Source organism: Dama dama, chromosome 29, assembly GCF_033118175.1.
Source record: "Dama dama isolate Ldn47 chromosome 29, ASM3311817v1, whole genome shotgun sequence".
Classification (NCBI taxonomy): domain Eukaryota; kingdom Metazoa; phylum Chordata; class Mammalia; order Artiodactyla; family Cervidae; genus Dama; species Dama dama.
Window position 1 is genome coordinate 53,869,088 of NC_083709.1, and position 22,643 is coordinate 53,891,730.

At 38.0% G+C, this 22,643-nt stretch overlaps 1 protein-coding gene across 2 annotated transcripts in view; it reads left to right on the plus strand.

Moving 5' to 3' along the window:
- The window catches only part of SMC5 (structural maintenance of chromosomes 5), a 106,978-nt gene that overhangs the window by 8,331 nt on the left and 76,004 nt on the right, over nt 1–22,643 (plus strand). For both annotated transcript variants that reach the window (XM_061132559.1, XM_061132560.1), the window contains exon 3: nt 9,357–9,409. In XM_061132559.1, coding sequence (XP_060988542.1) covers nt 9,357–9,409 — 53 coding nt within the window. The remainder of the gene's footprint in view (nt 1–9,356; nt 9,410–22,643) is intronic.

Here is a 22,643-nt window from a genome sequence, read left to right on the forward strand (position 1 = left end):
ATGCAGCAGAGGTTTATATATTCCTAATAGAAGAATATTATGAGAATGATTCCACTAAAGTGTAAATGTTTTAAAAGTTGTGACTGTATATATTTCTTTTTTTTTTTTGAGACTTAAATTTTATTTTTCTTTTTTTTTCCTTTATTTTTATTAGTTGGAGGCTAATTACTTCACAACATTACAGTGGGTTTTGTCATACATTGACATGAATCAGCCATGGAGTTACATGTATTCCCCATCCCGATCCCCCCTCCCACCTCCCTCTCCACCCGATTCCTCTGGGTCTTCCCAGTGCACCAGGCCCGAGCACTTGTCTCATGCATCCAACCTGGGCTGGTGATCTGTTTCACCCTAGATAATATACATGCTGTTCTTTCGAAACATCCCACGCTCACCTTCTCCCTCAGTCCAAAAGTCTGTTCTGTACTTCTGTGTCTCTTTTTCTGTTTTGCATATAGGGTTATCATTACCATTTTTCTAAATTCCATATATATGTGTTAGTATGCTGTAATGTTCTTTATCTTTCTGGCTTACTTCACTCTGTATAATGGGCTCCAGTTTCATCCATCTCATTAGAACTGATTCAAATGAATTCTTTTTAACGGCTGAGTAATATTCCATGGTGTATATGTACCACAGCTTCCTTATCCATTTGTCTGCTGATGGGCATCTAGGTTGCTTCCATGTCCTGGCTATTATAAACAGTGCTGCGATGAACATTGGGGTGCACGTGTCTCTTTCAGATCTGGTTTCCTCGGTGTGTATGCGCAGAAGTGGGATTGCTGGGTCATATGGCAGTTCTATTTCCAGATTTTTAAGAAATCTCCACACTCTTCTCCATAGCGGCTGTACTAGTTTGCATTCCCACCAACAGTGTAAGAGGGTTCCCTTTTCTCCACACCCTCTCCAGCATTTATTGCTTGTAGACTTTTGGATAGCAGCCATCCTGACTGGCATGACTATATATTTCTACAGCTATTTAAATTATCAAAACTGACTCTTAAGTAGAGAAGAAGATAAATTAGCTGGTAAGTTTTTTCTCATAGAGAACACCGGACAAAAACAAAATGTGGATTAGTCCTAACAGCAAAAGTTGCTGTTTACACAGGGAAATGTGACTTTAGGTACCCAAATCAATCAAGGATAGCATGAGAAAATAACAAGCCCATTTCACTCATGAATCTGGAGGCAAAAATCACACACAAAAAAGGAACTTTAGCATGCTGAATTTAATAATATATAATACATTGTGAACAAATGAAAATTATTCAAAAAATGAGAGATTGATTATTAGGAAAAAATTAACATAATATACCATGTTTTAAAGAAGTAGAACTCACTAATTTCTCAACAAATAAAAAGCATTCTGTTAAATTCCACAGTAATTTATGATTAAAAACTCTTAGTAAACTAGGAACAGAATGGACCTTTCTTAATTTCAGGAGATATCTATGAAAATGTACATGTCAGGGTTACCTACAGTCATTACTATTGAACATTGCATTGGAAGTTCTAGGTAGAAAAGAAAAGATATGTGTTAAAAAGAAAGAAAACTCATTCACAGATCGTAGGAATGTCTGCTTAAAAACCATAAAGAAATTTTGGCTAAGCCTCCTGATGGATTAATATGCAAATTTAGTAGGGTTAAGTCACCCATCAACAGAAAATTGGATTAAAGATTTACTGAGCATGGCCCCGCCCATCAGAACAAGACCCAGTTTCCCCCTGAGTCAGTCTCTCCCATCAGGAAGCTTCTATAAGCCTCTTACCTTCTCCATTAGAGGGCAGACAAACTGAAAACCATAATCACAAAAACCTAACCAATCTGCTCACATGGACCACAGCCTTATCTAACTCAATGAAAGTATGAGCTATGCCATGTAGGGCCACCCAAGACAGACGGGTCATGGTGGAGAATTCTGACAAAACATGGTCCACTGGAGAAGGGAATGGCAAACCACTTCAGTAGTATTTCCTTGAGAACCCCTTGAACAGTATGAAAAGACAAAAAGATAGGACACTGAAAGATGAACTCCCCAAGTCAGTAGGTGTCCAGTATGCTATGGGAGATCAGTGGAGAAATAACTCCAGAAAGAATGAAGAGATGGAGCCAAAGCAACAACAACACTCAGTTGTGGATGTGACTGGTAATGGAAGTAAAATCCGATGCTGTAAAGAGCAATATTGCATAGGAACCTGGAATGTTAGGCCCATGAATCAAGTCATATTGGAAGTGATCAAACAGGAGATGGCAAGAGTGAACATTGACATTTTAGGAATCAGTGAACTAAAGTGGACTGGAATGGGTGAGTTTAACTCAGATGACCATTATATCTACTACTGTGGGTAAGAATCCCTTAGAAGACATGGAGTAGCCATCACAGTCAACAAAAGTCTGAAATGCAGTACTTGGATGTGATCTCAAAAACGACAGAACGATCTCTGTTCATTTCCAAGGCAAACAATTCATAATTACGGTAATCCAAGTCCATGCCCCAACCGGTAATGCTGAAGAAGCTGAAGTTGAATGGTTCTATGAAGACCTACAAGACCTTCTAGAACTAACACCCAAAAAAGATTACTTTTCATTTTAAGGGACCGGAATGCAAAAGTAGGAAGTTAAGAGATACCTGGAGTAACAGGCAAATTCAACCTTGGAGTACAAAATGGAGCAAGGCAAAGGTAACAGTTCTGCCAAGAGAACGCACTGGTCATAGCAAACGCCCTCTTCCAACAACACAAGAGAAGATTCTACACATGGACATCACCAGATGGTCAATACTGAAACCAGACTGCTTATATTCTTTGCAGCCAAAGATGGAGAAGCACTGTACACTCAGCAAAAACAAGACAGGGAGCTGACTGTGGCTCAGATCATGAAAATAAATATTGCCAAATTCAGACTTAAATTGAAGAAAGTAGGGAAAACCACTAACCACTCAGGTATGACCTAAATCAAATCCCTTACAGCTATACAGTGGAAGTGACAAATAGATTCAAGGGATTAGATCTGATAGAGTGCCTGAAGAACTATGGACAGAGGTTTGTGACATTGTACAGGAGGCAGTGATCAAGACCATCCCAAAGAAAAAGAAATGCAAAAAGGCAAAATGGTTGTCTGAGGAGGCCTTACAAATAGCTGAGAAAAGAAGAGATGCTAAAGGCAAAGGAGAAAAGGACGGATAATTCCATTTGAATGCAGAGTTCCAAAGAATAGCATGGAGAGATAAGAAAGCCTTCCTCAGTGATCAATGCAAAGAAATAGAGGAAAACAACAGAATGGGGGAGACTAGAGATCTCTTCAAGAAAACTGGAGATACCAAGGGAACATTTCATGCAAAGATGGGCACAATAAAGGACAGAAACGGTATGGAACAGAAGCAGAAGATATTAAAAAGAGGTGGCAAGAAAACACAGAACTATACAAAAACAGTCTTCATGACCCAGATAAACATGATGGTGTGATCACAAACCTAGAGCCACACATCCTGGAATGTGAAGTCAAGCGGGCCTTAGGGGAAGCATCACTACGAACAAAGCTAGTGGAAGTAATGGAACTTCAGTTGAGCTATTTCAGATCCTATAAGATGATTCTGTAAAAGTGCTGCACTCAATATACCAGCAAATTTGGAAAACTCAGCAGTGGCCACAGGACTGGAAATGGTCAGTTTTCATTCCAATCCCAAAGAAGGGCAGTGCCAAAGAATGTTCAAACTACCTCACAATCGCACTCCTCTCACATGTTAGCAAAGTAATGCTCAAAATTCTCCAAGCCAGGCTTCAACAGTACATGAATCGTGAACTTCCAGATGTACAAGCTGGATTTAGGAAAGGCAGAGGAACCAGAGATCAAATTGCCAACATCTGCTGGATCATCGTAAAAGCAAGAGAGTTCCAGAAAAACATCTACTTCTGCTTTATTGACTATGCCAAAGCCTTTGACTATGTGGATCACAATAAACTATGGAAAATTCTTCAAGAGATGGGAATACCAGACCACCTTACCGGCCTCCTGAGAAACCTGTATGCAGGTCAAGAAGCAACAGTGAGAACTGGACACGGAACAACAGACTGGTTCCAAATCGGGAAAGAAGTATGTCAAGGCTGAATGTTGTCACCCTGCTCATTTAACTTATATGCAGAGTACATCATGCGAAATACTAGGGTGGATGAAGCACAAATTGGAATCAGGCTTGCTGGGAGAAATATCAGTAACCTCATATATGCAGATGACACCACCCTTGGCAGAACGTGAAGAAGAACTAAAGAGCCTCCTGATGAAAGTGAAAGAGGAAAGTGAAAAAGTTGGCTTAAAACTCAACATTCAGGAAACTGACATCGTGGCATCTGGTCCCATCACTTCATGACAGATAGATGGGGAAACAATGGAAACAGTGAGAGACTTTATTTTGGGAGGCTCCAAAATCACTGCAGTTGGTGACTGCAGCCATGCAGTTGAAAGACACCTCCTCCTTGAAAGAAAAGCTATGACCAACCCAGTCAGCATATTAAAAAGCAGAGACATTACTTTGCTGACAAAGGTCCGTCTAGTCAAAGCTATGGTTTTTCCAGTAGGCAAGTATAGGTGTGAGAGTTGGAATATAAAGAAAGCTAGGCGCCAAAGAATTGATGCTTTTGAACTGTGGTGTTGGAGAAGACTCTTGAGAGTCCCTTGGTCTCCAAGGAGATCCAGCCAATCCATCATCCTAAAGGAAATCAGTCCTGAATGTTCATTGGAAGGACTGATGCTGTAGCTGAAACTTCAATACTTTGGCCACCTGATGTGAAGAGCTGACTCATTTGAAAAGACCCTGATGCTGGGAAAGATTGAAGGCTGGAGGAAAAGGGGACGACAAAGGCTGAGATGGTTGGCTGGCGTCACTGATTCAACGTGCATGAGTTTGAGTAAACTCAGGGAGTTGGTGATGGACAGGGAGGCCTGGTGTGCTGTAGTGCATGGTGTCGCAGAGTCAGACACGACTGAGTGACTGAACTGAACTGAGATGTAAGATAGTGTAACACTGACATTGAATCTGTGAATGCATTGATCTTGCATATCTTAACCTTCAGATTTCTGAGAAATGTATGTTTAAGCCACCCACCCTGGGGGACTTTTGTTACAGAATCCCAGACTAAGTCAAGGACCTTTTTACATTTTTACTAAGGACTCCAAAACCTTTTCTGTGAGTTATATGTATTGATTAGAATTAATAATAAACTTAGAATTATAATTAGCAGATTAGAAATAAGAACTGAGAACCCCCTTAAAAAGTTGTATAACAAAAATCAGTTGCATTTCTGTGTTCACTTAACAGTGAACAGTAAATGCAACTATGGATATTGTAGCAACAAAGGTTTAAGTTACATAGCTGCAAATAAAAGGTATTATGCAGAGATTACAGTTTCTATTTTAAAATGTTAACGTTTGGTACATGTCATGATAAGTGTCATTCCAGTCAGAATCCTGCTACCATCTAAAAATTACAAGCTGGTTCTAAAATTTAGATGAAAAAACAGAGGGCGAAAAATAGCTAAGCTCCTTCTAAAACAATAGGATAAAGTGGAAAAACTTATCTACTGGATATCAAGATGATACAAAATTATGGTAAATTAAGACATTGTGGTATTGATGTAGGATAGAGTAGTGTGATGTGACTGAATAAAGAGCCAAGATACAAAGCTTAGTAAAAACTTGATTTATGACAGAGCTGACATGGTAGGTGAGTGAGGAATAGATGGATAAATGGTACTGAGACAACTGGTTATTGGTATACGAAAAGATGAGATTGAGTCCTTTCCTCATACTTTAACAAAAATTAGTTCCAGGTGGATTAAATATCTAAATGTGATTGACCAGTAAGTTTTTAGAAGAGATCAGTAGTAGAAGAGAATATTTTTGTGACTTTAGGTTATGAAAATGTCTTAAAGTATAGACCTAAAAGGAAAAGTTGATAATTTCAGCTATAATAAAATTAAGGAACTTCTGTTCATCTAAAAGACACCTTGTAGAGAAAAGACTAATCACAAATTGGGAACATGTATATATAGCACATATAACAAGATTGATATACAAACTATATAATAAGCAAAATAATGACAACTCATAAGACACGTGAGCAAAAGATATGCTTAAAAGTCTCACAGTCAAGAGGCAACCCAGACAACCAGTGCATTCCTACAGACGTGAAAAGATGCTCAACTTCATTAATTATTAGAGAAACGCTCATTAGCCCTGGTAAGGTATATCTATCAGACCCACCAGAATTCTATTGGTGCCATGTGCTTAGAAGGATATAAAGCAGGGGAAACTCTGATGAATTCTTGGTGGGAATATGAATTTGTACAACCCCCTTGGGAAGTGCTATGGTATTGCCTAGTAAATCTGTAAATGCTTATATCTAGCGCCTCAAAAATTCTGCTTTCTAGGTATCCTAGTCAGCTTTTGTGCATTTATACTAGGTGAAATCATGGAAATACTTATAGAAGTATTGTTTGCAGTAGATTCTGGAATAGTCAAATACAATTGAATATTATATGACAATGAAAACAAACTTTGGCTCATTGGTTAAATATCAAAAACATAATTTTAAGGAAAAATATCATCTTGGAAAAATACATGTAATGTGAGTTTGTTTCTGGAACAGTCAAAAACATTTGGAGTCTCATACAGTAAAAAACAAAAACAAAGGAATTATCAGTTTAGAGATAATTAAATCAGTTTAGAGATTACATTTGTTGTTGTTTCATTTTTTAAACTTTTTATTTTATATTGGAGTATAGCCGATTAACAATGTTGTGATAATTTCAGCTGGACAGCAAAGGTACTCAGCCATGCGTATACATGTATCCATTCTCCCCCAAACTCCCCTCCCATCCAGGCTGCCAAATAGCATTGAGTAGCGTTCCCCGTGCTATACATACACAGTAGGACCTTATTGATTATCTATTTAAAATCTATAACAGTGTGTACATGTCGATCCCAAATGCCTAACTATTTCTTCCCCTAATTCTTCCCCATTAGTTGAGAGAAAAAGGATGCAGTTAGCATGAATTAAGGAAGGTCAGATCAGTGATCAGTTTCTTAAACTGGTAGATATATAGTTGTTTTATTATTTCTAAACAGTTCATGAAGTTTGTATATACTGTTGGTATATATTTCACATAAAAACATTTTAAAAAGAAAGTCTGAAAGTTGAGTTATTTCACTGTGAAATATTTTTTTACTGTAAAATATTTTTAAAACTTCAAATGATTCTTTTATTTTTCTAAAACTACTGTAAATATTACAATATAATCAAAGTGATACTACAGATTTTTAAGCAAAGCTTAATATTTAATGTGCTGGCTTACGTGGTGTCTCCATGATAAAGAATCTACCTGCCAGTGCAGGAGATGCAGGTTCAATCCCTGGGTTGGAAAAATCTTCTGTAGAAGAAAATGACAACCCAATCCATTATGCTTGCCTGGAGAATCTCATGAACAGAAGGAGCTGGGCGGGCTACAATCCATGGCGTTACAAAAGAGTCAGACACAACTTAGCGACTAAACAACAGAAAAATTTAATGTAGGTTACAAGATTGATTTATATACCCCTTAAGATTGTAAATAACCTATTCAAAACAAAATTTTTAATGCTATAAGGGAGGCTTTTATGAGGTAGAAAAGATACTGCTTTGTTAGTGATTGATTTTGTAATCTGAGTCAGTTGTCTGGAATTCAGTTTTTATTTCAGAGAACAGGGGTTGGAGTAGATAATTTCCAAGGACATACTCAGATTTTTATTAATATCATGTGGTGTTTGTTTTTTGGCCGCACTGCACAGCTTGTGGGATTTTAGTTCCCCAACCAGAAATCTAATGCAGGCCTTTGGCAGTGAAAGTGCCAGTTGTAACCACTGGACTGCCAGGGAATTCCCTATATGTAGTTTATTAATTCGTTGTCTCTCTGTAATGGTCTGCTGGATTATATTCCAAGGGCTGCCATAGTTAGAATGGATTGGACTGTAACAATTTTCACCAACCTTCTTTATTTTTGTCATGAAGATACATCTGTCCTCACCCTTGAGTGGTAGGCTTTTTAAAGGAGGCTGGGAAGTGCAGTTTTCTTAGATGACAGATTGCAGACCTTTATGTATTCACAGATGTGTTCTGGGGATGTACAAGTTCTTAGCAAAAAAAATTTTAATGTTCTATTTCTATTTAAATGCAATATAAAAATTTAGTACAAGCATGTTCTGCACCACTGGTACAAATACTTTATAATAAAAACTGCCTTCTAATTTTTTCATTTCTTCCATTTGGTACCAAGTATGTTAATTATTGCAACCTAATGAGCAGATGCCCCACTCCTAAAAAATGCCATTGTTTTCCTTATTTATGAAAAAACTGAAACAGAGATGTTAAGTAACCTGGTCAAGGTGGAACAGCTTGTATATGGCAGAGCTATTTGAACTGGACACGGTTTATGTGGAAGCCTGTACTCTTGATCATTAAACTGTACTTGTTACAGGAGCAGACTTTCTTTTTCATCTTTCTGGTTCTCAGTTTCAGCATCTATAAAATGGATATAATACATATCTCATAAATTTGCTCATGAGTATTAAATGAGAAAATTGTATATCAGGTGCTTAGAACATAAACATAGTAATGCTTAATAAATGTTAACTGTTGTGGTTATAATTGTCATCATCATTGTCACTACCACTATCAAAAAAACAATTATTTGCAAGGTGTATTTCCCACCTTTTTTGAGTATTACTTAATTATAGCCTGATTTAAGATCCAGTCTGATTTTTTTAGGCCCAGGGTCTTTTTTATACTTTACACTCACATACATATAGGAAGTAGCTTAAATATATCTATTTTATGATATAAATTGTGCTCACTTAAATTGTATTTACTGTATTTATTGGACTTTTAAAAAAGTGCTTGGTGATAGGTGTTTACTAATTAATAGCAGGATGGGAACTATTATTTAGAGTGATGATTAATAATATTTAATCAGTGCAGCTCTATAGAAGTACTCAGGATCTGGAACTCGATAACTTGGACTCAGATTTTTGCTCTGCACTACTTACTGTAAATAGCTTTGTCATGAACTTTGTAAGAGGCTGTTAGACACATAGAAAGGTCAGTAAATATTAGAATATTAAAATATTGATATCTTAGAATGTTATCATCTGTGAGTGGAAACATTGGAGGAGCCTAAATCTGGAAAGGGTACAGTTAGAAAGTGAAGGGAATGAATGTACAGAATAATTATGGAAAGAATCTTGATCTGACAAATAATAATGACTTTGCTACATCTCACCTGGGAATGTCACCACACAGCTCACTTTGTCTCTTTTTATATCTTAGGTTGGCTTTTTTGTGAAGAGAGGATGTTCCAAAGGCATGGTTGAAATTGAATTGTAAGTGTTAAAAGTACTGAAACCAGTTTTTTCTGCATAATTTCTTAGTTTATGTTCATGCATTCCTGATGACTTTAGTCAAGAGTAATAATACAGAGTTTATTCTTGTTGTTCAGTCGCTAAGTCCTGTCTGACTGTTTGCAACCCCATGAACTACAGCACTCCAGGCTTCCCTGACCTTCACTATCTCCTGGAGTTTGCTCAGATTCACATCTAGTTCGTTGATGATGCTATCCAGCCATCTCATCCTCTGACACCGCCTTCTTTTGCCTTCAGTCTTTCCTAGCATCAGGGTATTTTTCAATGAGTTGGCTGTTCACATCAGATGCCAAAGTACGGGAGCTTCAGCATCAGTCCTTCCAATGAACATTCAGGGTTGATTTCCTTTAAGATTGACTAGTTTGATCTCCTTGCTGTCCAAGAGAATGTCAGTAGTCATCTCTAGCACCACAGTTCTGTGGCATCGGTTCTTCAGTGCTCAGCCTTCTTTATTTTCCAACTCTCACATTCATACATGACTACTGGAAAAAGCGTAGCTTTGACCATATGGGCCTTTGTCGGCAAAATGATATCTATTCTTCTTAATACGCTGTCTAGGTTTGTCATAGTTTTCCTTCTAAGGAGCAAGTGTCTTAATTTTGTGGCTGCAGTCACTGCAGTAATTTTGGAGCCCAAGAAAATAAAGTCTGCTTCCACTTTTCCCCTCTCTATTTGCCATGAAGGGATGTGACTGGATGCCATGATCTTAAGTTTTTTGAATGTTGAGTTTTAAGCCAACTTTTTCACTCTTTAATCCTCATCAAGAGACTCTTTAATTTCTTATCACTTTCTGCTATTAGAGTAGCATCATCTACATGTCTGAGTTTGTTGATGTTTCTCCCGGCATTCTTGATTCCAGCTTGTGATTCATCCAGCCCAGCATTTTTCATGATGTACTCTGTATAGAGGTTAAATAAATGGAATGACAGCATACAGCCTTGTGGTACTCATTTTACAAGTTTTAACCAGTCCATGAAAGGTTCTAACTGGTTCTAAAGGTTGCTTCTTGACCAGCATACAGGTTTCTCAGGAGGCAGGTAAGGTGGTTTGGTATTCCCATCTCTTTAAGATTTTCCAGTTTGTTGTGATCCACGCAGTCAAAGGCTTTACCATAGTCAATGAAGCAGAAGTAGATGTTTTTCTGGAATTGCTTTGGTTTCTCTATGATCCAGTGAATGTTGGTGGTTTAATCTCTGTTTCCTCTGCCTTCTCTAAACCCACTTGTACATCGGGAAATTCTTAGTTCACATACTGTTGAAGCCAAGCTTGAAGGATTTTCAGTATAACCTTACTAGCATGCACAATGTGCATAATTGTACAATAGTTGGTAGATTAACACTGCCCTTCTCTGGGATTGGAATGAAAACAGACCTTTTCCAGTCCTCTGACCACTGCTGAGTTTTCCAAATTTGCTGACATTCTGAGTGCAACACTTCTACAGCATCATCTTTTAGGATTTTAAATAGCTCAGCTGGAATTCCATTACTTCACTAACCTTGTTTGTAGTAAAGCTTCCTAAGGCCCACTTCACTTCACTCTAGGATGTCAAGCTCTAGGTGAGTGACCACACCATCTTGCTTATCTGGATCATTAAGACCTTTTTTTGTATAGTTCTTCTCTGTATTCTTTCCACCTCTTTTTAATCTCTTCTGCTTTTGTTAGGTCCTTACTGTTTCTGTCCTTTATCATGCTCATTCTTGCATGAAATGTTCCCCTGGTATCTCTAGTTTTTTTGAAAAGATTTCTGAAGTGAAGTTGCTCAGTCGTGTCCGACTCTTTGCAACCCCATGTCTTTCCCATTCTGTCATTTTCCTCTACTTTGCACTGTCCATTTAGGCCTTCTTATCTCTTCTATTTTTTGGAACTCTGCTTTCAGTTGAGTATGTCTTTCCCTTTTGCCCTTGCTTTTTGCTTTTCTTTTCTCAGCTATGTGTAAAGCCTCCTTACACAACCATTTTGCCTTCTTGCATTTCTTTTCCTTTGGGTGGTTTTGGTCCCTGCCTCCTGTACAAGGTTATGGACCTCTGTCCATAGTTCTTCAGACACTCTAGCTACCAGATCTAATCTCGTGAATCTATTCATCACCTCTACTGTATGATCATAAGGGATTTGAATTAGGTCATACCTGAATGGCCTAGTGGTTTTCCCTGCTTTCTTCAAGTTAAGCCTGAGTTTTGCAATGAGGAGCTGATTATCTGAGCCACAGCTCCGGGTCTTGGTTTTGCTGACTGTATAGAGTTACACCATCTTTGACTGCAAAGAATATGATCAGTCTTATTTCAGTATTGACCATTTGGTGATGTATGTGTGTAGGGTCATCTCTTGTGTTGTAAGAGGGTGTTTGCTATGTCCAGTGTGTTCTCTTGAGAAAACTCTGTTAGCCTTTGCCCTGTTTCATTTTGTACTCCAAGGCCAAACTTGCCTGTTCCTCTAGGTATCTCTTGACTCCCTACTCTTGCTTTCTAGTACCCTACAATGAAAAGGACATCTTTTTTTGGTTGGTTCTAGAAAGTCCTAAAGGTCTTAATAGAATTGTTCAACTTCACCTTCTTCAGCATCAGTGGTATAAGACTATATTATGATATTAATATTAGAAATAATATTTAAGGAATACTTCATCCAGAAAAGTAAGTTTCTTTTTTCTTTAATGCATCTTTTAAAGCCTGAATTGTAAGAACTTTTTTCTGGAAAAATTCATAAGAAATTAGAAATTTATGGGAGATAATGAAATAATACTATACCACTATTAAATATTAATTATTCATTAAGAAGTTGCAGTATTTTTACAAACTTAAGCTTTTTTTTTTTATCTTTCAGAAATATTTATTTTGCTGCATCTCAGTTGCACCCACAGGATCATTGTTAAGGCATGCAGGCTTCTTTCTAGTTGTGGCATGCAGGCTCTAGAGCATGCAGACTCAGTAACTGCGATACACAGTCTCTCTATTTGTAGCTCCGGCTCCCTAGTTGTGCACTGGCTTAGTTGCTCTGCAGTATGTGGGTTCTTAGTCCCCTGACCAGGATCAAACCTGCATCCCCTGCATTGGAAGGCATATTTTTAACCACTGCACCAGCAGGGAAAATTTTTTTTTTTTTCCCCTGAATTTTGAAAGCAAAATACTTGATTGTTAGAGAAAAAAACTTAATCTAGGGTTATAAAAAGTAGAAAATGAAGGCTCTCTTGACAATTCCACTTCTAGAAGCAACCTTTGTTAATAGTTTGGTGAATTTCTTGTATGGCAAAAACTTGGCATTTATGTCACCGTTTTCTATTCCCTCCCTTATGGCAGAAATCAATAATTCATTATAGTATTCGTTTCCCTTAACCTAGATAATCTGTCTACTGCTCTTGGCAGTGATTTCTAATGGATGAGAGTTCCTCTCCAAGATGAAAGCAGTATATCCTTCATGTATATACTTTGTTTTTTATACATAATAAACATGTGCACAATATGTGCATTCTTTAGATGATTTTTAGATCATTTTTTGGAATGTTTATAGAAAGTTATTGAATTTTCATAGCTGAAATAGCTCTTAAAAAATACCTAATAGCCCTGTCATTTTATGGGATATAAAGAAATGATCTTTTTATTCAAAAATTGTTGGAAAATTTTAAAATTTATGTAGAGATGAGAAAGAGGCCCACATGTAAGGAAACAGTTAAGAGATTATGTTCATTTCACTAAAATATAATGATGGTGTTTTACTGAAGGATATAAAACTAAGGCCTGAATAAATGGGGAAGCTTATTATGTTCTAAAAATACAAAATTGCAATCATCATCAGCATGCCAGTCATTTCCACACTAATGCATAAATTTGATATAATTCCAGTGAGAGTCTCAACAGTGTATAAGTTGATTATAAAGTTCATCTGGAAGAATAAATGTGCCAGAAACCCAAGAGGTTTTGAAAAAGCACAATCATGAATAAGGCATTTGTGTAACATGTTAAAGTGAACAGTAAAGCTTTTTTTTTTTTAATTTAATTTTTATTTTACATAGGAGTATAGTTGATATACAATGTTAGTTCCATCACTGTACAGCTAAGTGATTCAGTTATACATATATCTATTCATTTTCAGATTCTTTTCCTATATAGGTTATTGCAGAATATTGAGTAGAGTTTCCTGTGCAATATAGGAGATCTTCGTTGATTATCTATTTTATATTTAGTGGTGTGTATATGTTAATCCCAAACTAATTTATCCCTTTCCCCCACATGTCCTCACCTGGTGACCACAAATCTGCTTTGGAAATCTGAGTCTGTTTCTGTTGTGCAAATAAGTTCTTTTGTATCTTTTTTTTTTTTTTTAGAGATTCCACACATATGTGTTACCATATGATATTTATTTTTCTCTGAGTTACTTCACTTAGTATGGTCATTTCTAGGTCCATTCATGTTGTTGAAGATGACATTATTTCATTCTTTTTATGGCTGAGTAGTAATCCATTGTTTATGTGTACCAGACTTTCTTTATCCATTTCTCTGTTGGTGGACATTTAGGTTGCTTCCATTTCTTGGCTCTTAAATAGTGTAAATCATATGGTGATTCTGTGTTTAGTTTCTTAGGGAATCTCCATACTGTTCTTTGTAGTGGCTATACCAATTTGCATTCCCAACAGTATAGGAGTGTTTCCTTTTCTCCACACCTCTCTAGCGTTTACTGTCTGTAGAGTTTTCTGATGATGGCCATTCTGACTAGTGTGAAGTGATACCTCATTATAGTTTTGATTTGCATTTCTCTAATAATTAGGGATGTTGAGCATCTTCTCAAATGTGTTTGTTGAGATCATCTGTATGCCTTCTCTAGAGAAGTGTCTTTAAGTCTTCTGCCTGTTGTTTGGTTGGGTTGTTGTTTTTGATACTGAGCTGCATGAGAGTTTGTATATTTTGGAAATTAATCCCTTGTCAGCTGCTTCATTTGCAAATAGTTTCTCCCATTCTGAGGATTGTCTTTTTGTCTTGTTTATAGTTTCCTTTGCTTTGCAAAAGCTCTCAAGTTAAGTAGGTCCCATTTGTTTATTTTTGCTTTTATTTTCATTACTGTAGATCGGTTCAAAAAGATAATGCTGTGGTTTATGTCAAAGGGTGTTCTGCCTGTTTTTCTTTCCTCTAAGAGTTTTATAGTATCCAGCCTTACATTCAGGTCTTTAATCCATTTTGAGTTTATTTTTGTGAGTGGTGTTAGAGAATGTTCTGGTTTCATTTTTTTACATATAGGTGGCAAGTTAATAAAGCTGTTAATAGTATGGTATTAGTACAGAAAAACCAGAGGAGTAGAATGAAGAAAATAGTAACAGTTCTAAACGTATATAAGAGTTTAATTTATTGAGAGGTGGTATGTAAGGTAGCTATGTAAAGGTTTGTAAAGGTGGCTGTGTAAGCATGGGATGTAAATTACTGCAGGCTTCCCTGGTGGCTCAGCTGGTAAAGAATCCTCCTGCAGTGCGGGAGACCTGGGTTCGACCCCTGGGTTGGAAAGATCCCCTGGAGAAGGGAATGGCTCCCCACTCCAGTATCCTGGCCTGGAAAATTCCATAGACTGTATAGTCCATGGGGTTACAAAGAGTCGGACACAACTGAGTGACTTTCACTCTCCCAGGTTTAGTTAAGTTCAGTTGCTGGGTCATGTCTGACTCTTTGCAACCCCATGGAATGCAGTACCTTATGCTTCCCTGTCCATCAGCAACTCCCAGAGCTTGCTCAACTCATGTCAGTCTAATTGGTGATGCCATCCAACCATCTCATCCTCTGCCGTCCCCTTCTCTTCCTGCCTTCAATCTTCCCCAGCATCAGGGTCTTGTCCAGTGAGTCACTTCTTCATATCAGGTGGCCAAAGTATTGGAATTTCAGCTTCAGCATCGTCCTTCCAATGAATATTCAGGACTGATTCAGGACACTCAAGAGTCTTCTCCAACACCACAGTTCAAAAGCATCAATTCTTTGGCGCTCAGGTTTCTTTATAGTCCAACTCTCACATCCATACATGACGACTGGAAAAACCAGAGCTTTGACTAGATGGACCTTTGTCGTTAAAGTAATGTCTCTGCTTTTTAATGTGCTGTTTAGGTTGGTCGTAGCTTTTCTTCCAAGGAGCAAACATCTTTTAATTTCATGACTGCAGTCACCATCTGCAGTGATTTTGGAGCCCAAGAAAATAAAGTATGTCACTGTTTGCATTGTTTCCTCATCTATTTGCCATGAGGTGGTGGGACCAGATGCCATGATGTTAGTTTTTTGAATGTTGTGTTTTAAGACAGCTTTTTCACTCTCCTCTTTCACTTTTATCAAGAGGCTGTTTAGTTCTTTGCTTTCTGCCATCAGTGTCATCCACGTATTTGAGGTTGTTGATACTTCTGCCGGAAATCTTAATTCCAGTTTGTGCTTCATCCAGCCTGGCATTGCACATGATAAACTCTGCATGTAAGTTAAATAAGCATGTGACTATATACAGCCTTGATGTACTCCTTTCCCAATTTTGAACCAAGTCCGTTGTTTCATGTCTGATTTAAACTCTTGCTTCTTGACCTGCATACAGGTTTCTCAGAAGGCAGGTAAGGTGGTCTGGTATTCCCATCTAGTCAAGAATTTTCCACAGTTTGTTGTGATCTACACAGTCAGACTTTGGCGTAATCAATAAAACAGAAGTAGATGTTCTTCTGGAATTCTCTTGTTTTTTTGATGATCCAGTGGATGTTGGCAATTTGATCTCTGGTTCTTCTGCCTTTTCTAAATCCATTTTGAACGTCTGCAACTTCGTGGTTCACATACTGCTGAAGCCTGGCTTGGAGAATTTTGAGCATTACTTTACTAGTGTGTGAGATGAGGGCAGTTGTGCGGTAGTTTGAACATTCTTTGGCATTGCCTTTCTTTGGGATTGGAATAAAAACTCACCTTTTCCAATTTGTGGCCACTGATGAGTTTTCCAAATTTGCTGGCACATTGAGTGCAATACTTTTAACAGAATCATCTTTTAGGATTTGAAATAGTTGAAGTGGAATTCCATCACCTCCAATAGTTTTGTTCATAGTGATGCTTTCTAAGGCCCGCTTGACTTCACATTCCAGGATGTGTGGCTCTAGGTTTGTGATCACACCATCATGTTTATCTGGGTCATGAAGACTGTTTTTGTATAGTTCTGTGTTTTCTTGCCACCTCTTTTTAATATCTTCTGCTTCTGTTCCATACCGTTTCTGTCCTTTATTGTGCCCATCTTTGCATGAAATGTTCCCTTGGTATCTCCAGTTTTCTTGAAGAGATCTCTAGTCTCTCCCATTCTGTTGTTTTCCTCTATTTCTTTGCATTGATCACTGAGGAAGGCTTTCTTATCTCTCCATGCTATTCTTTGGAACTCTGCATTCAAATGGAATTATCCGTCCTTTTCTCCTTTGCCTTTAGCATCTCTTCTTTTCTCAGCTATTTGTAAGGCCTCCTCAGACAACCATTTTGCCTTTTTGCATTTCTTTTTCTTTGGGATGGTCTTGATCACTGCCTCCTGTACAATGTCACAAACCTCTGTCCATAGTTCTTCAGGCACTCTATCAGATCTAATCCCTTGAATCTATTTGTCACTTCCACTGTATAGCTGTAAGGGATTTGATTTAGGTCATACCTGAGTGGTTAGTGGTTTTCCCTACTTTCTTCAATTTAAGTCTGAATTTGGCAATATATTTATTTTCATGATCTGAGCCACAGTCAGCTCCCTGTCTTGTTTTTGCTGAGTGTACAGTGCTTCTCCATCTTTGGCTGCAAAGAATATAAGCAGTCTGGTTTCAGTATTGACCATCTGGTGATGTCCATGTGTAGAGTCTTCTCTTGTGTTGTTGGAAGAGGGCGTTTGCTATGACCAGTGCGTTCTCTTGGCAGAACTGTTACCTTTGCCTTGCTCCATTTTGTACTCCAAGGTTGAATTTGCCTGTTACTCCAGGTATCTCTTAACTTCCTACTTTTGCATTCCAGTCCCTTAAAATGAAAAGTAATCTTTTTTGGGTGTTAGTTCTAGAAGGTCTTGTAGGTCTTCATAGAACCATTCAACTTCAGCTTCTTCAGCATTACCGGTTGGGGCATGGACTTGGATTACTGTAATTATGAATTGTTTGCCTTGGAAATGAACAGAGATCGTTCTGTCGTTTTTGAGATCACATCCAAGTACTGCATTTCAGACTTTCGTTGACTGTGATGGCTACTCCATGTCTTCTAAGGGATTCTTACCCACAGTAGTAGATATAATGGTCATCTGAGTTAAACTCACCCATTCCAGTCCACTTTAGTTCACTGATTCCTAAAATGTCGATGTTCACTCTTGCCATCTCCTGTTTGACCACTTCTAATTATTCCTGGCTCCTTTCCCATGTAGCAGAGTAGTAAAGAATCCACCTGCCAGGGCAGGAGATGTAAGAGATGCGGGTTCAATTCCTCCGTTAGGAACATCTCCTGAAGAAGGAAATGGCAAACCACCCCAGTATTCTTGCTTGGAAAGTTCCATGGACAGAGGAGCCTGGCAGGCTGCAGTCCGTGGGTTCGCAAAGAGTCTGTTGGACACAGCACGTAAATTACTTGAACTGAGTTGAGATAATTGGCTGTTAGTTTAAAACAGATACATTTAGAGCTTTATCAGGTAACCCTGTACATAAGTAAAATCTTGATTTGTTAAAGACTTGAGTGAAAAAATATGTATGTTTAAAAAAGAATAGAAAAATGGTGTAGAATATTTTTTTAAATCTCAGGGAAGGGAAAGACCTTTCTCAGTAAAACAGGATAGCCAGTAACCATATAAAGGAAGATAGAAGAAACTCTAAGGAAGAGAAGGCTGTTTTGATGCCCAGAACTGCTTGGCCTCTGCCCAACCTGTGATAAGGTAGGCTGAGGATAGCAGGTCTTCACTTAAGATCGGCTGGGACCTGGGACTATTTCTCAGAATACTTGAACACGGAGAAATATCCCCTGAAGCAACAGAATGCAGAGACACTATAAGGGACTGAAAATAACTGCACACATGGAAGTTGGTACAATTATAAACAATAAGGTACAGAAAAGGCCATAAACCGACAAGTACCAGTAGCAAAAGCAGGGCACTGTGTGTGGTTCTTGCACACAGCACCACCAAGGTGGTGGGCAGGGTGGCAGGCAGATTAAGCTATACCTCCTGCCCAACCCACATAAGCTGCCCCTGTTGTTACCTGTTTTAAGGACCCAAACAGCTCCTCTTTTGGAGTGCATGGGTACCAGACTCATGTTTTCGCTCCCTCATGCTGCAGCATGAGCCCTATAAAACCTTGCCTGGAAAAGAAAAAAAAAGATAGGAAATTTAGGCTCCATAAAAATTCAGTCCAAAATAATGGTGCCATAATTAAAAATGAGTGACAGATGGGAGGAAACATTTTCAGCACAGATAATATGTACATGTCTTAAAATTACTAAGATTTCAATATCTCATTAAGTCAGTAAAAATTATAAGCAACTTAATAGGAAACAAGCAAAGAAGTTTAATACAAAGTACTATAAATGACAAGTATATAAAAAAAAAACACACATCTTACCAGTTACAAAGGAAATCAAGATGAAGATTGTTTTCCTCTCAGCTTAGAAAAAGTTAAAATAAAGTTCAATTATATGAAGTTACAGAAAAGAGAATCCTGTTATGCACTATTGTGGGAGTATAGGCACTATATCCTATTCTGCAGTATCTGTTAAAATTTAAATACAAGTATTCTTTGGTCCTGTCACTGTTCTAGAGAATGATTGCTCACTGGCATAACATAGCCTTTTCCTAATTTTAATGATGAAAATTATGAATAACTCACATGTCCATTGCCTGAAAAATGGCTAAACAAATTGTGATATATCCATACTATAACACATTATTGAGCCATACAAAGGACTGAAGTACTGATAGATCCTATAACATGGGTAAACCTTGCAAAGATTATGCTTGGTGAAGAAACTAGACACAAAACATTGCATGTGCATGATTCCATTTATATGCTGCTGCTGCTAAGTCGCTTCAGTCGTGTCCGACTCTGTGCGACCCCATAGACGACAGCCCCCTAGGCTCCCCCATCCCTGGGATTCTCCAGGCAAGAACACTGGAGTGGGTTGCCATTTCCTTCTCCATCCATTTATGTGAAATGTCCAGAATAAGTACATTCATGAGACAGAAAATAGATTAGTGGTACCTGGTGTTTGAGTGGAGGAAAGAATGAGGAGTGACTGGCTTAACAGGTATGAGCTCTTCTTTTGCATGATAAAAATATTCTGAAATTAGATGATGGTGATGGCTGCATAACTTTGTGAATGTACTTAAAAACCCCTGTTGATGCACACCTTTAACTGGACACCTAAAAATGGCTAAAATAGTAAATTCTATACATTTACCATCTTTTTAAAAAAAACATTAATTGTACACATTAAAATGGTGGATTCTATGATTTGTGAATTATATTTCAGTTTAAAAAACACAAGCATACCTTGTTTCATTGTGCTTTGCAGATGTATTTATATAAATTAAAATTTTGAGGCAACTGCATTGTCAAATGATGGTTAGCATTTTTTAGAAATAAAATATTTTTACTAAGGTAGGTTATTGTTTTAGATGTAATGCTTTTGCACACTTAGTAGACTACAGTATAGTATAAACATAACTTTCACTTGTACTGGGAAACCAAAAAATTGATACAGTACACTTTATTGCAGTGTTTACTTTATTGCAGTGTTCTGGAACCAAACCCACAATGTATCTGAGATATGACTGTAATTGCCAAGATACTCCTAGGTTAGCATTGATCATGATGGTTTCCTAGATACTGAAACTGAAAAAGTATACTAAACCAGTATATTTATAAAACACAGAGAGTATTAACATTTAAGTTTCAGAAGTCCATTAAGGATGGCTGTAGGTCTTAAGCACTCCTGACTTTTTACTCTGAATCACCACAGCCCAGTTGTCTTGTTGTTATCTAAAGAGGTAAACTATTCTGGGGTTCAGTAGCTACTTGCTCTAATAATCTAACCAGCGACTGTTAACCAGAGTTCTGTTACCACGTCTAGCACAAGGGAAGATTTCCTTTCCACATACGCAACATGATTATGTTGTGCTCTTTTGTTCCATTAGGGTCCTTGTGGCTTTGAGAATACCAAGCCCCAAATGGCTGATTATCAGTTGTCAAAACTGTCATTGCTGTTGAATGGAGGCAATAACTGGTCATATATTCATTGAAGGGAATGGTGGGTAGAATAAATGGTCTCTGACATGCATTTATGCAGTCATTTTTAAAATATTTTTTAGTACATTGAGGGATACAGCATTTTTTTTGGAGGGGAACAGCATTCTGCCGTCATGGAATATATTGTTGTTCAGTCGCTCAGTCACGTCCGACTCTTTGCGACCCTATGTACTGCCACACACCAGGCTTCCCTGTCCTTCACGATCTCCTAGAGCTTGCTCAAACTTATGTCCATTGAGTCAGTAATGCCATCCAAACATCTTGTCCTGTGTCGTTCCCTTCTTTTCCTGACTTCAGTTTTTCCCAGCATCAGGGTCTTTTGTAATGAGTTGGCTCTTCATATCAGGTAGCCAAAGTATTGGAGCTTCAGCTTCAGGATCAGTCCTTCCAATGAATATTCAGGACTGATTTCCTTTAGAATGGACTGGTTGGATCTCCTTGCAGTCCAAGGGACTCTCAAGAGTTCTCCAACACCACAGACCATAGCATCAATTCATTAGCAGTCAGCCTTCTTTATGGTCCAACTCTCATATCCATACATGACTACCGGAAAAACCATAGCTTAGACTATATGTATCTTTGTTGGCAAAGTGATGTCTCTGCTTTTTAATACTGTCTAGGTTGGTCATAGCTTTTTTCCCAGGGTGCAAGCATCTTTTAATTTCATGGCTGCAGTCACCATTTGTAGTGATTTTGGAGCCCAAGAAAATAAAGTCTGTCACTGTTTCCATTGTTTCCCCATCTGTTTGCCATGAAGTAATGGACCGGATGCCATGATCTTAGTTTTTTGAATGTTGAGTTTTAAGACAGCTTTTTCACTGTCCTCTTTCACTTTCATCAAGAGACTCTTTAGTTCCTCTTTGCTTTCTTCCTTAAGGGTGGCGTTATCTGCATATCTGAGGTTATTGACATTTCTCCCGGCCTTCTTGATTCCAGCTTGTGCTTCATCCAGCCCAGCATTTTGCTTGATATATTCTGTATGTAAGTTAAATAAGCAGGGTTACAATATATAGCCTTGACCTACTCCTTTCCCAGTTTTGAACAACCAGTCCATTGTTCCATATCTGGTTCTAACTGTTGCTTCTTGACCTGCATACAGATTTCTCAGGAGACAGGTAAGGTGGTCTGGTATTCCCAATTCTTTTAAGAATTTTCCACAGTTTATTGTATCCACACAGTCAAAGGCTTTAGTGTAGTCAGTGAAGCAGAAGTAGATGTTTTTCTGGAATTCACTTCTTTTTTGTTTGACCCAGCAGATATTGGCAATTTGATCTCTGGTTCTTTTGCCTTTTCTAAATGGAGATTTTACATCTGAAAGTTCTTGGTTCACATACTGTTGAAGCCTAGCTTGAAGGATTTTGAGCATTACCTTGCTAGCATATGAAATGAGTGCAGCTATATGGTAGTTTGAACATTCTTTGAAATTGCCCTTCATTGGGGTTGGAATGAAAACTGACCTTTTCCAGTGCTGGGGCCACTGCTGAGTTTTCCAAATTTGCTGGCATATTGAGTGCAGCACTTTAACTGCATCATCTTTTAGAATTTGAAATAACTCAGCTGGAATTCCATCACTGTACTAGCCTGTTCTTAGTAACATTTCCAAAGGCCTACTTGACTTCACACGCCAGTATGTCTGGCTCTGTCCACGTGAGTGACCACAGTGTCATGGTTATCTGTGTCGCTGAGATCTTTTGTTCTTCTGTGTTTTCTTGTCACCTCTTCTTAATGTCTTCTGCTTCTGTTAGGTCCATACCATTTCTGTCCGTTATTGTGCTCATCTTTGCATGAAATGTTCCCTTGGTGTATCTATAATTTTCTTGAAGAGGTCTCTAGGCTTTCCCATTCTGTTGGTATCTTCTATTTCTTTGCATTGATCACTGAGGAAGGCTTTCTTATCTCTCTTTGCTGTTCTTTGGAACTCTGCATTCATATGGGTATATCTTTCTTTTTCTCCTTTACTTTTTGCTTCTC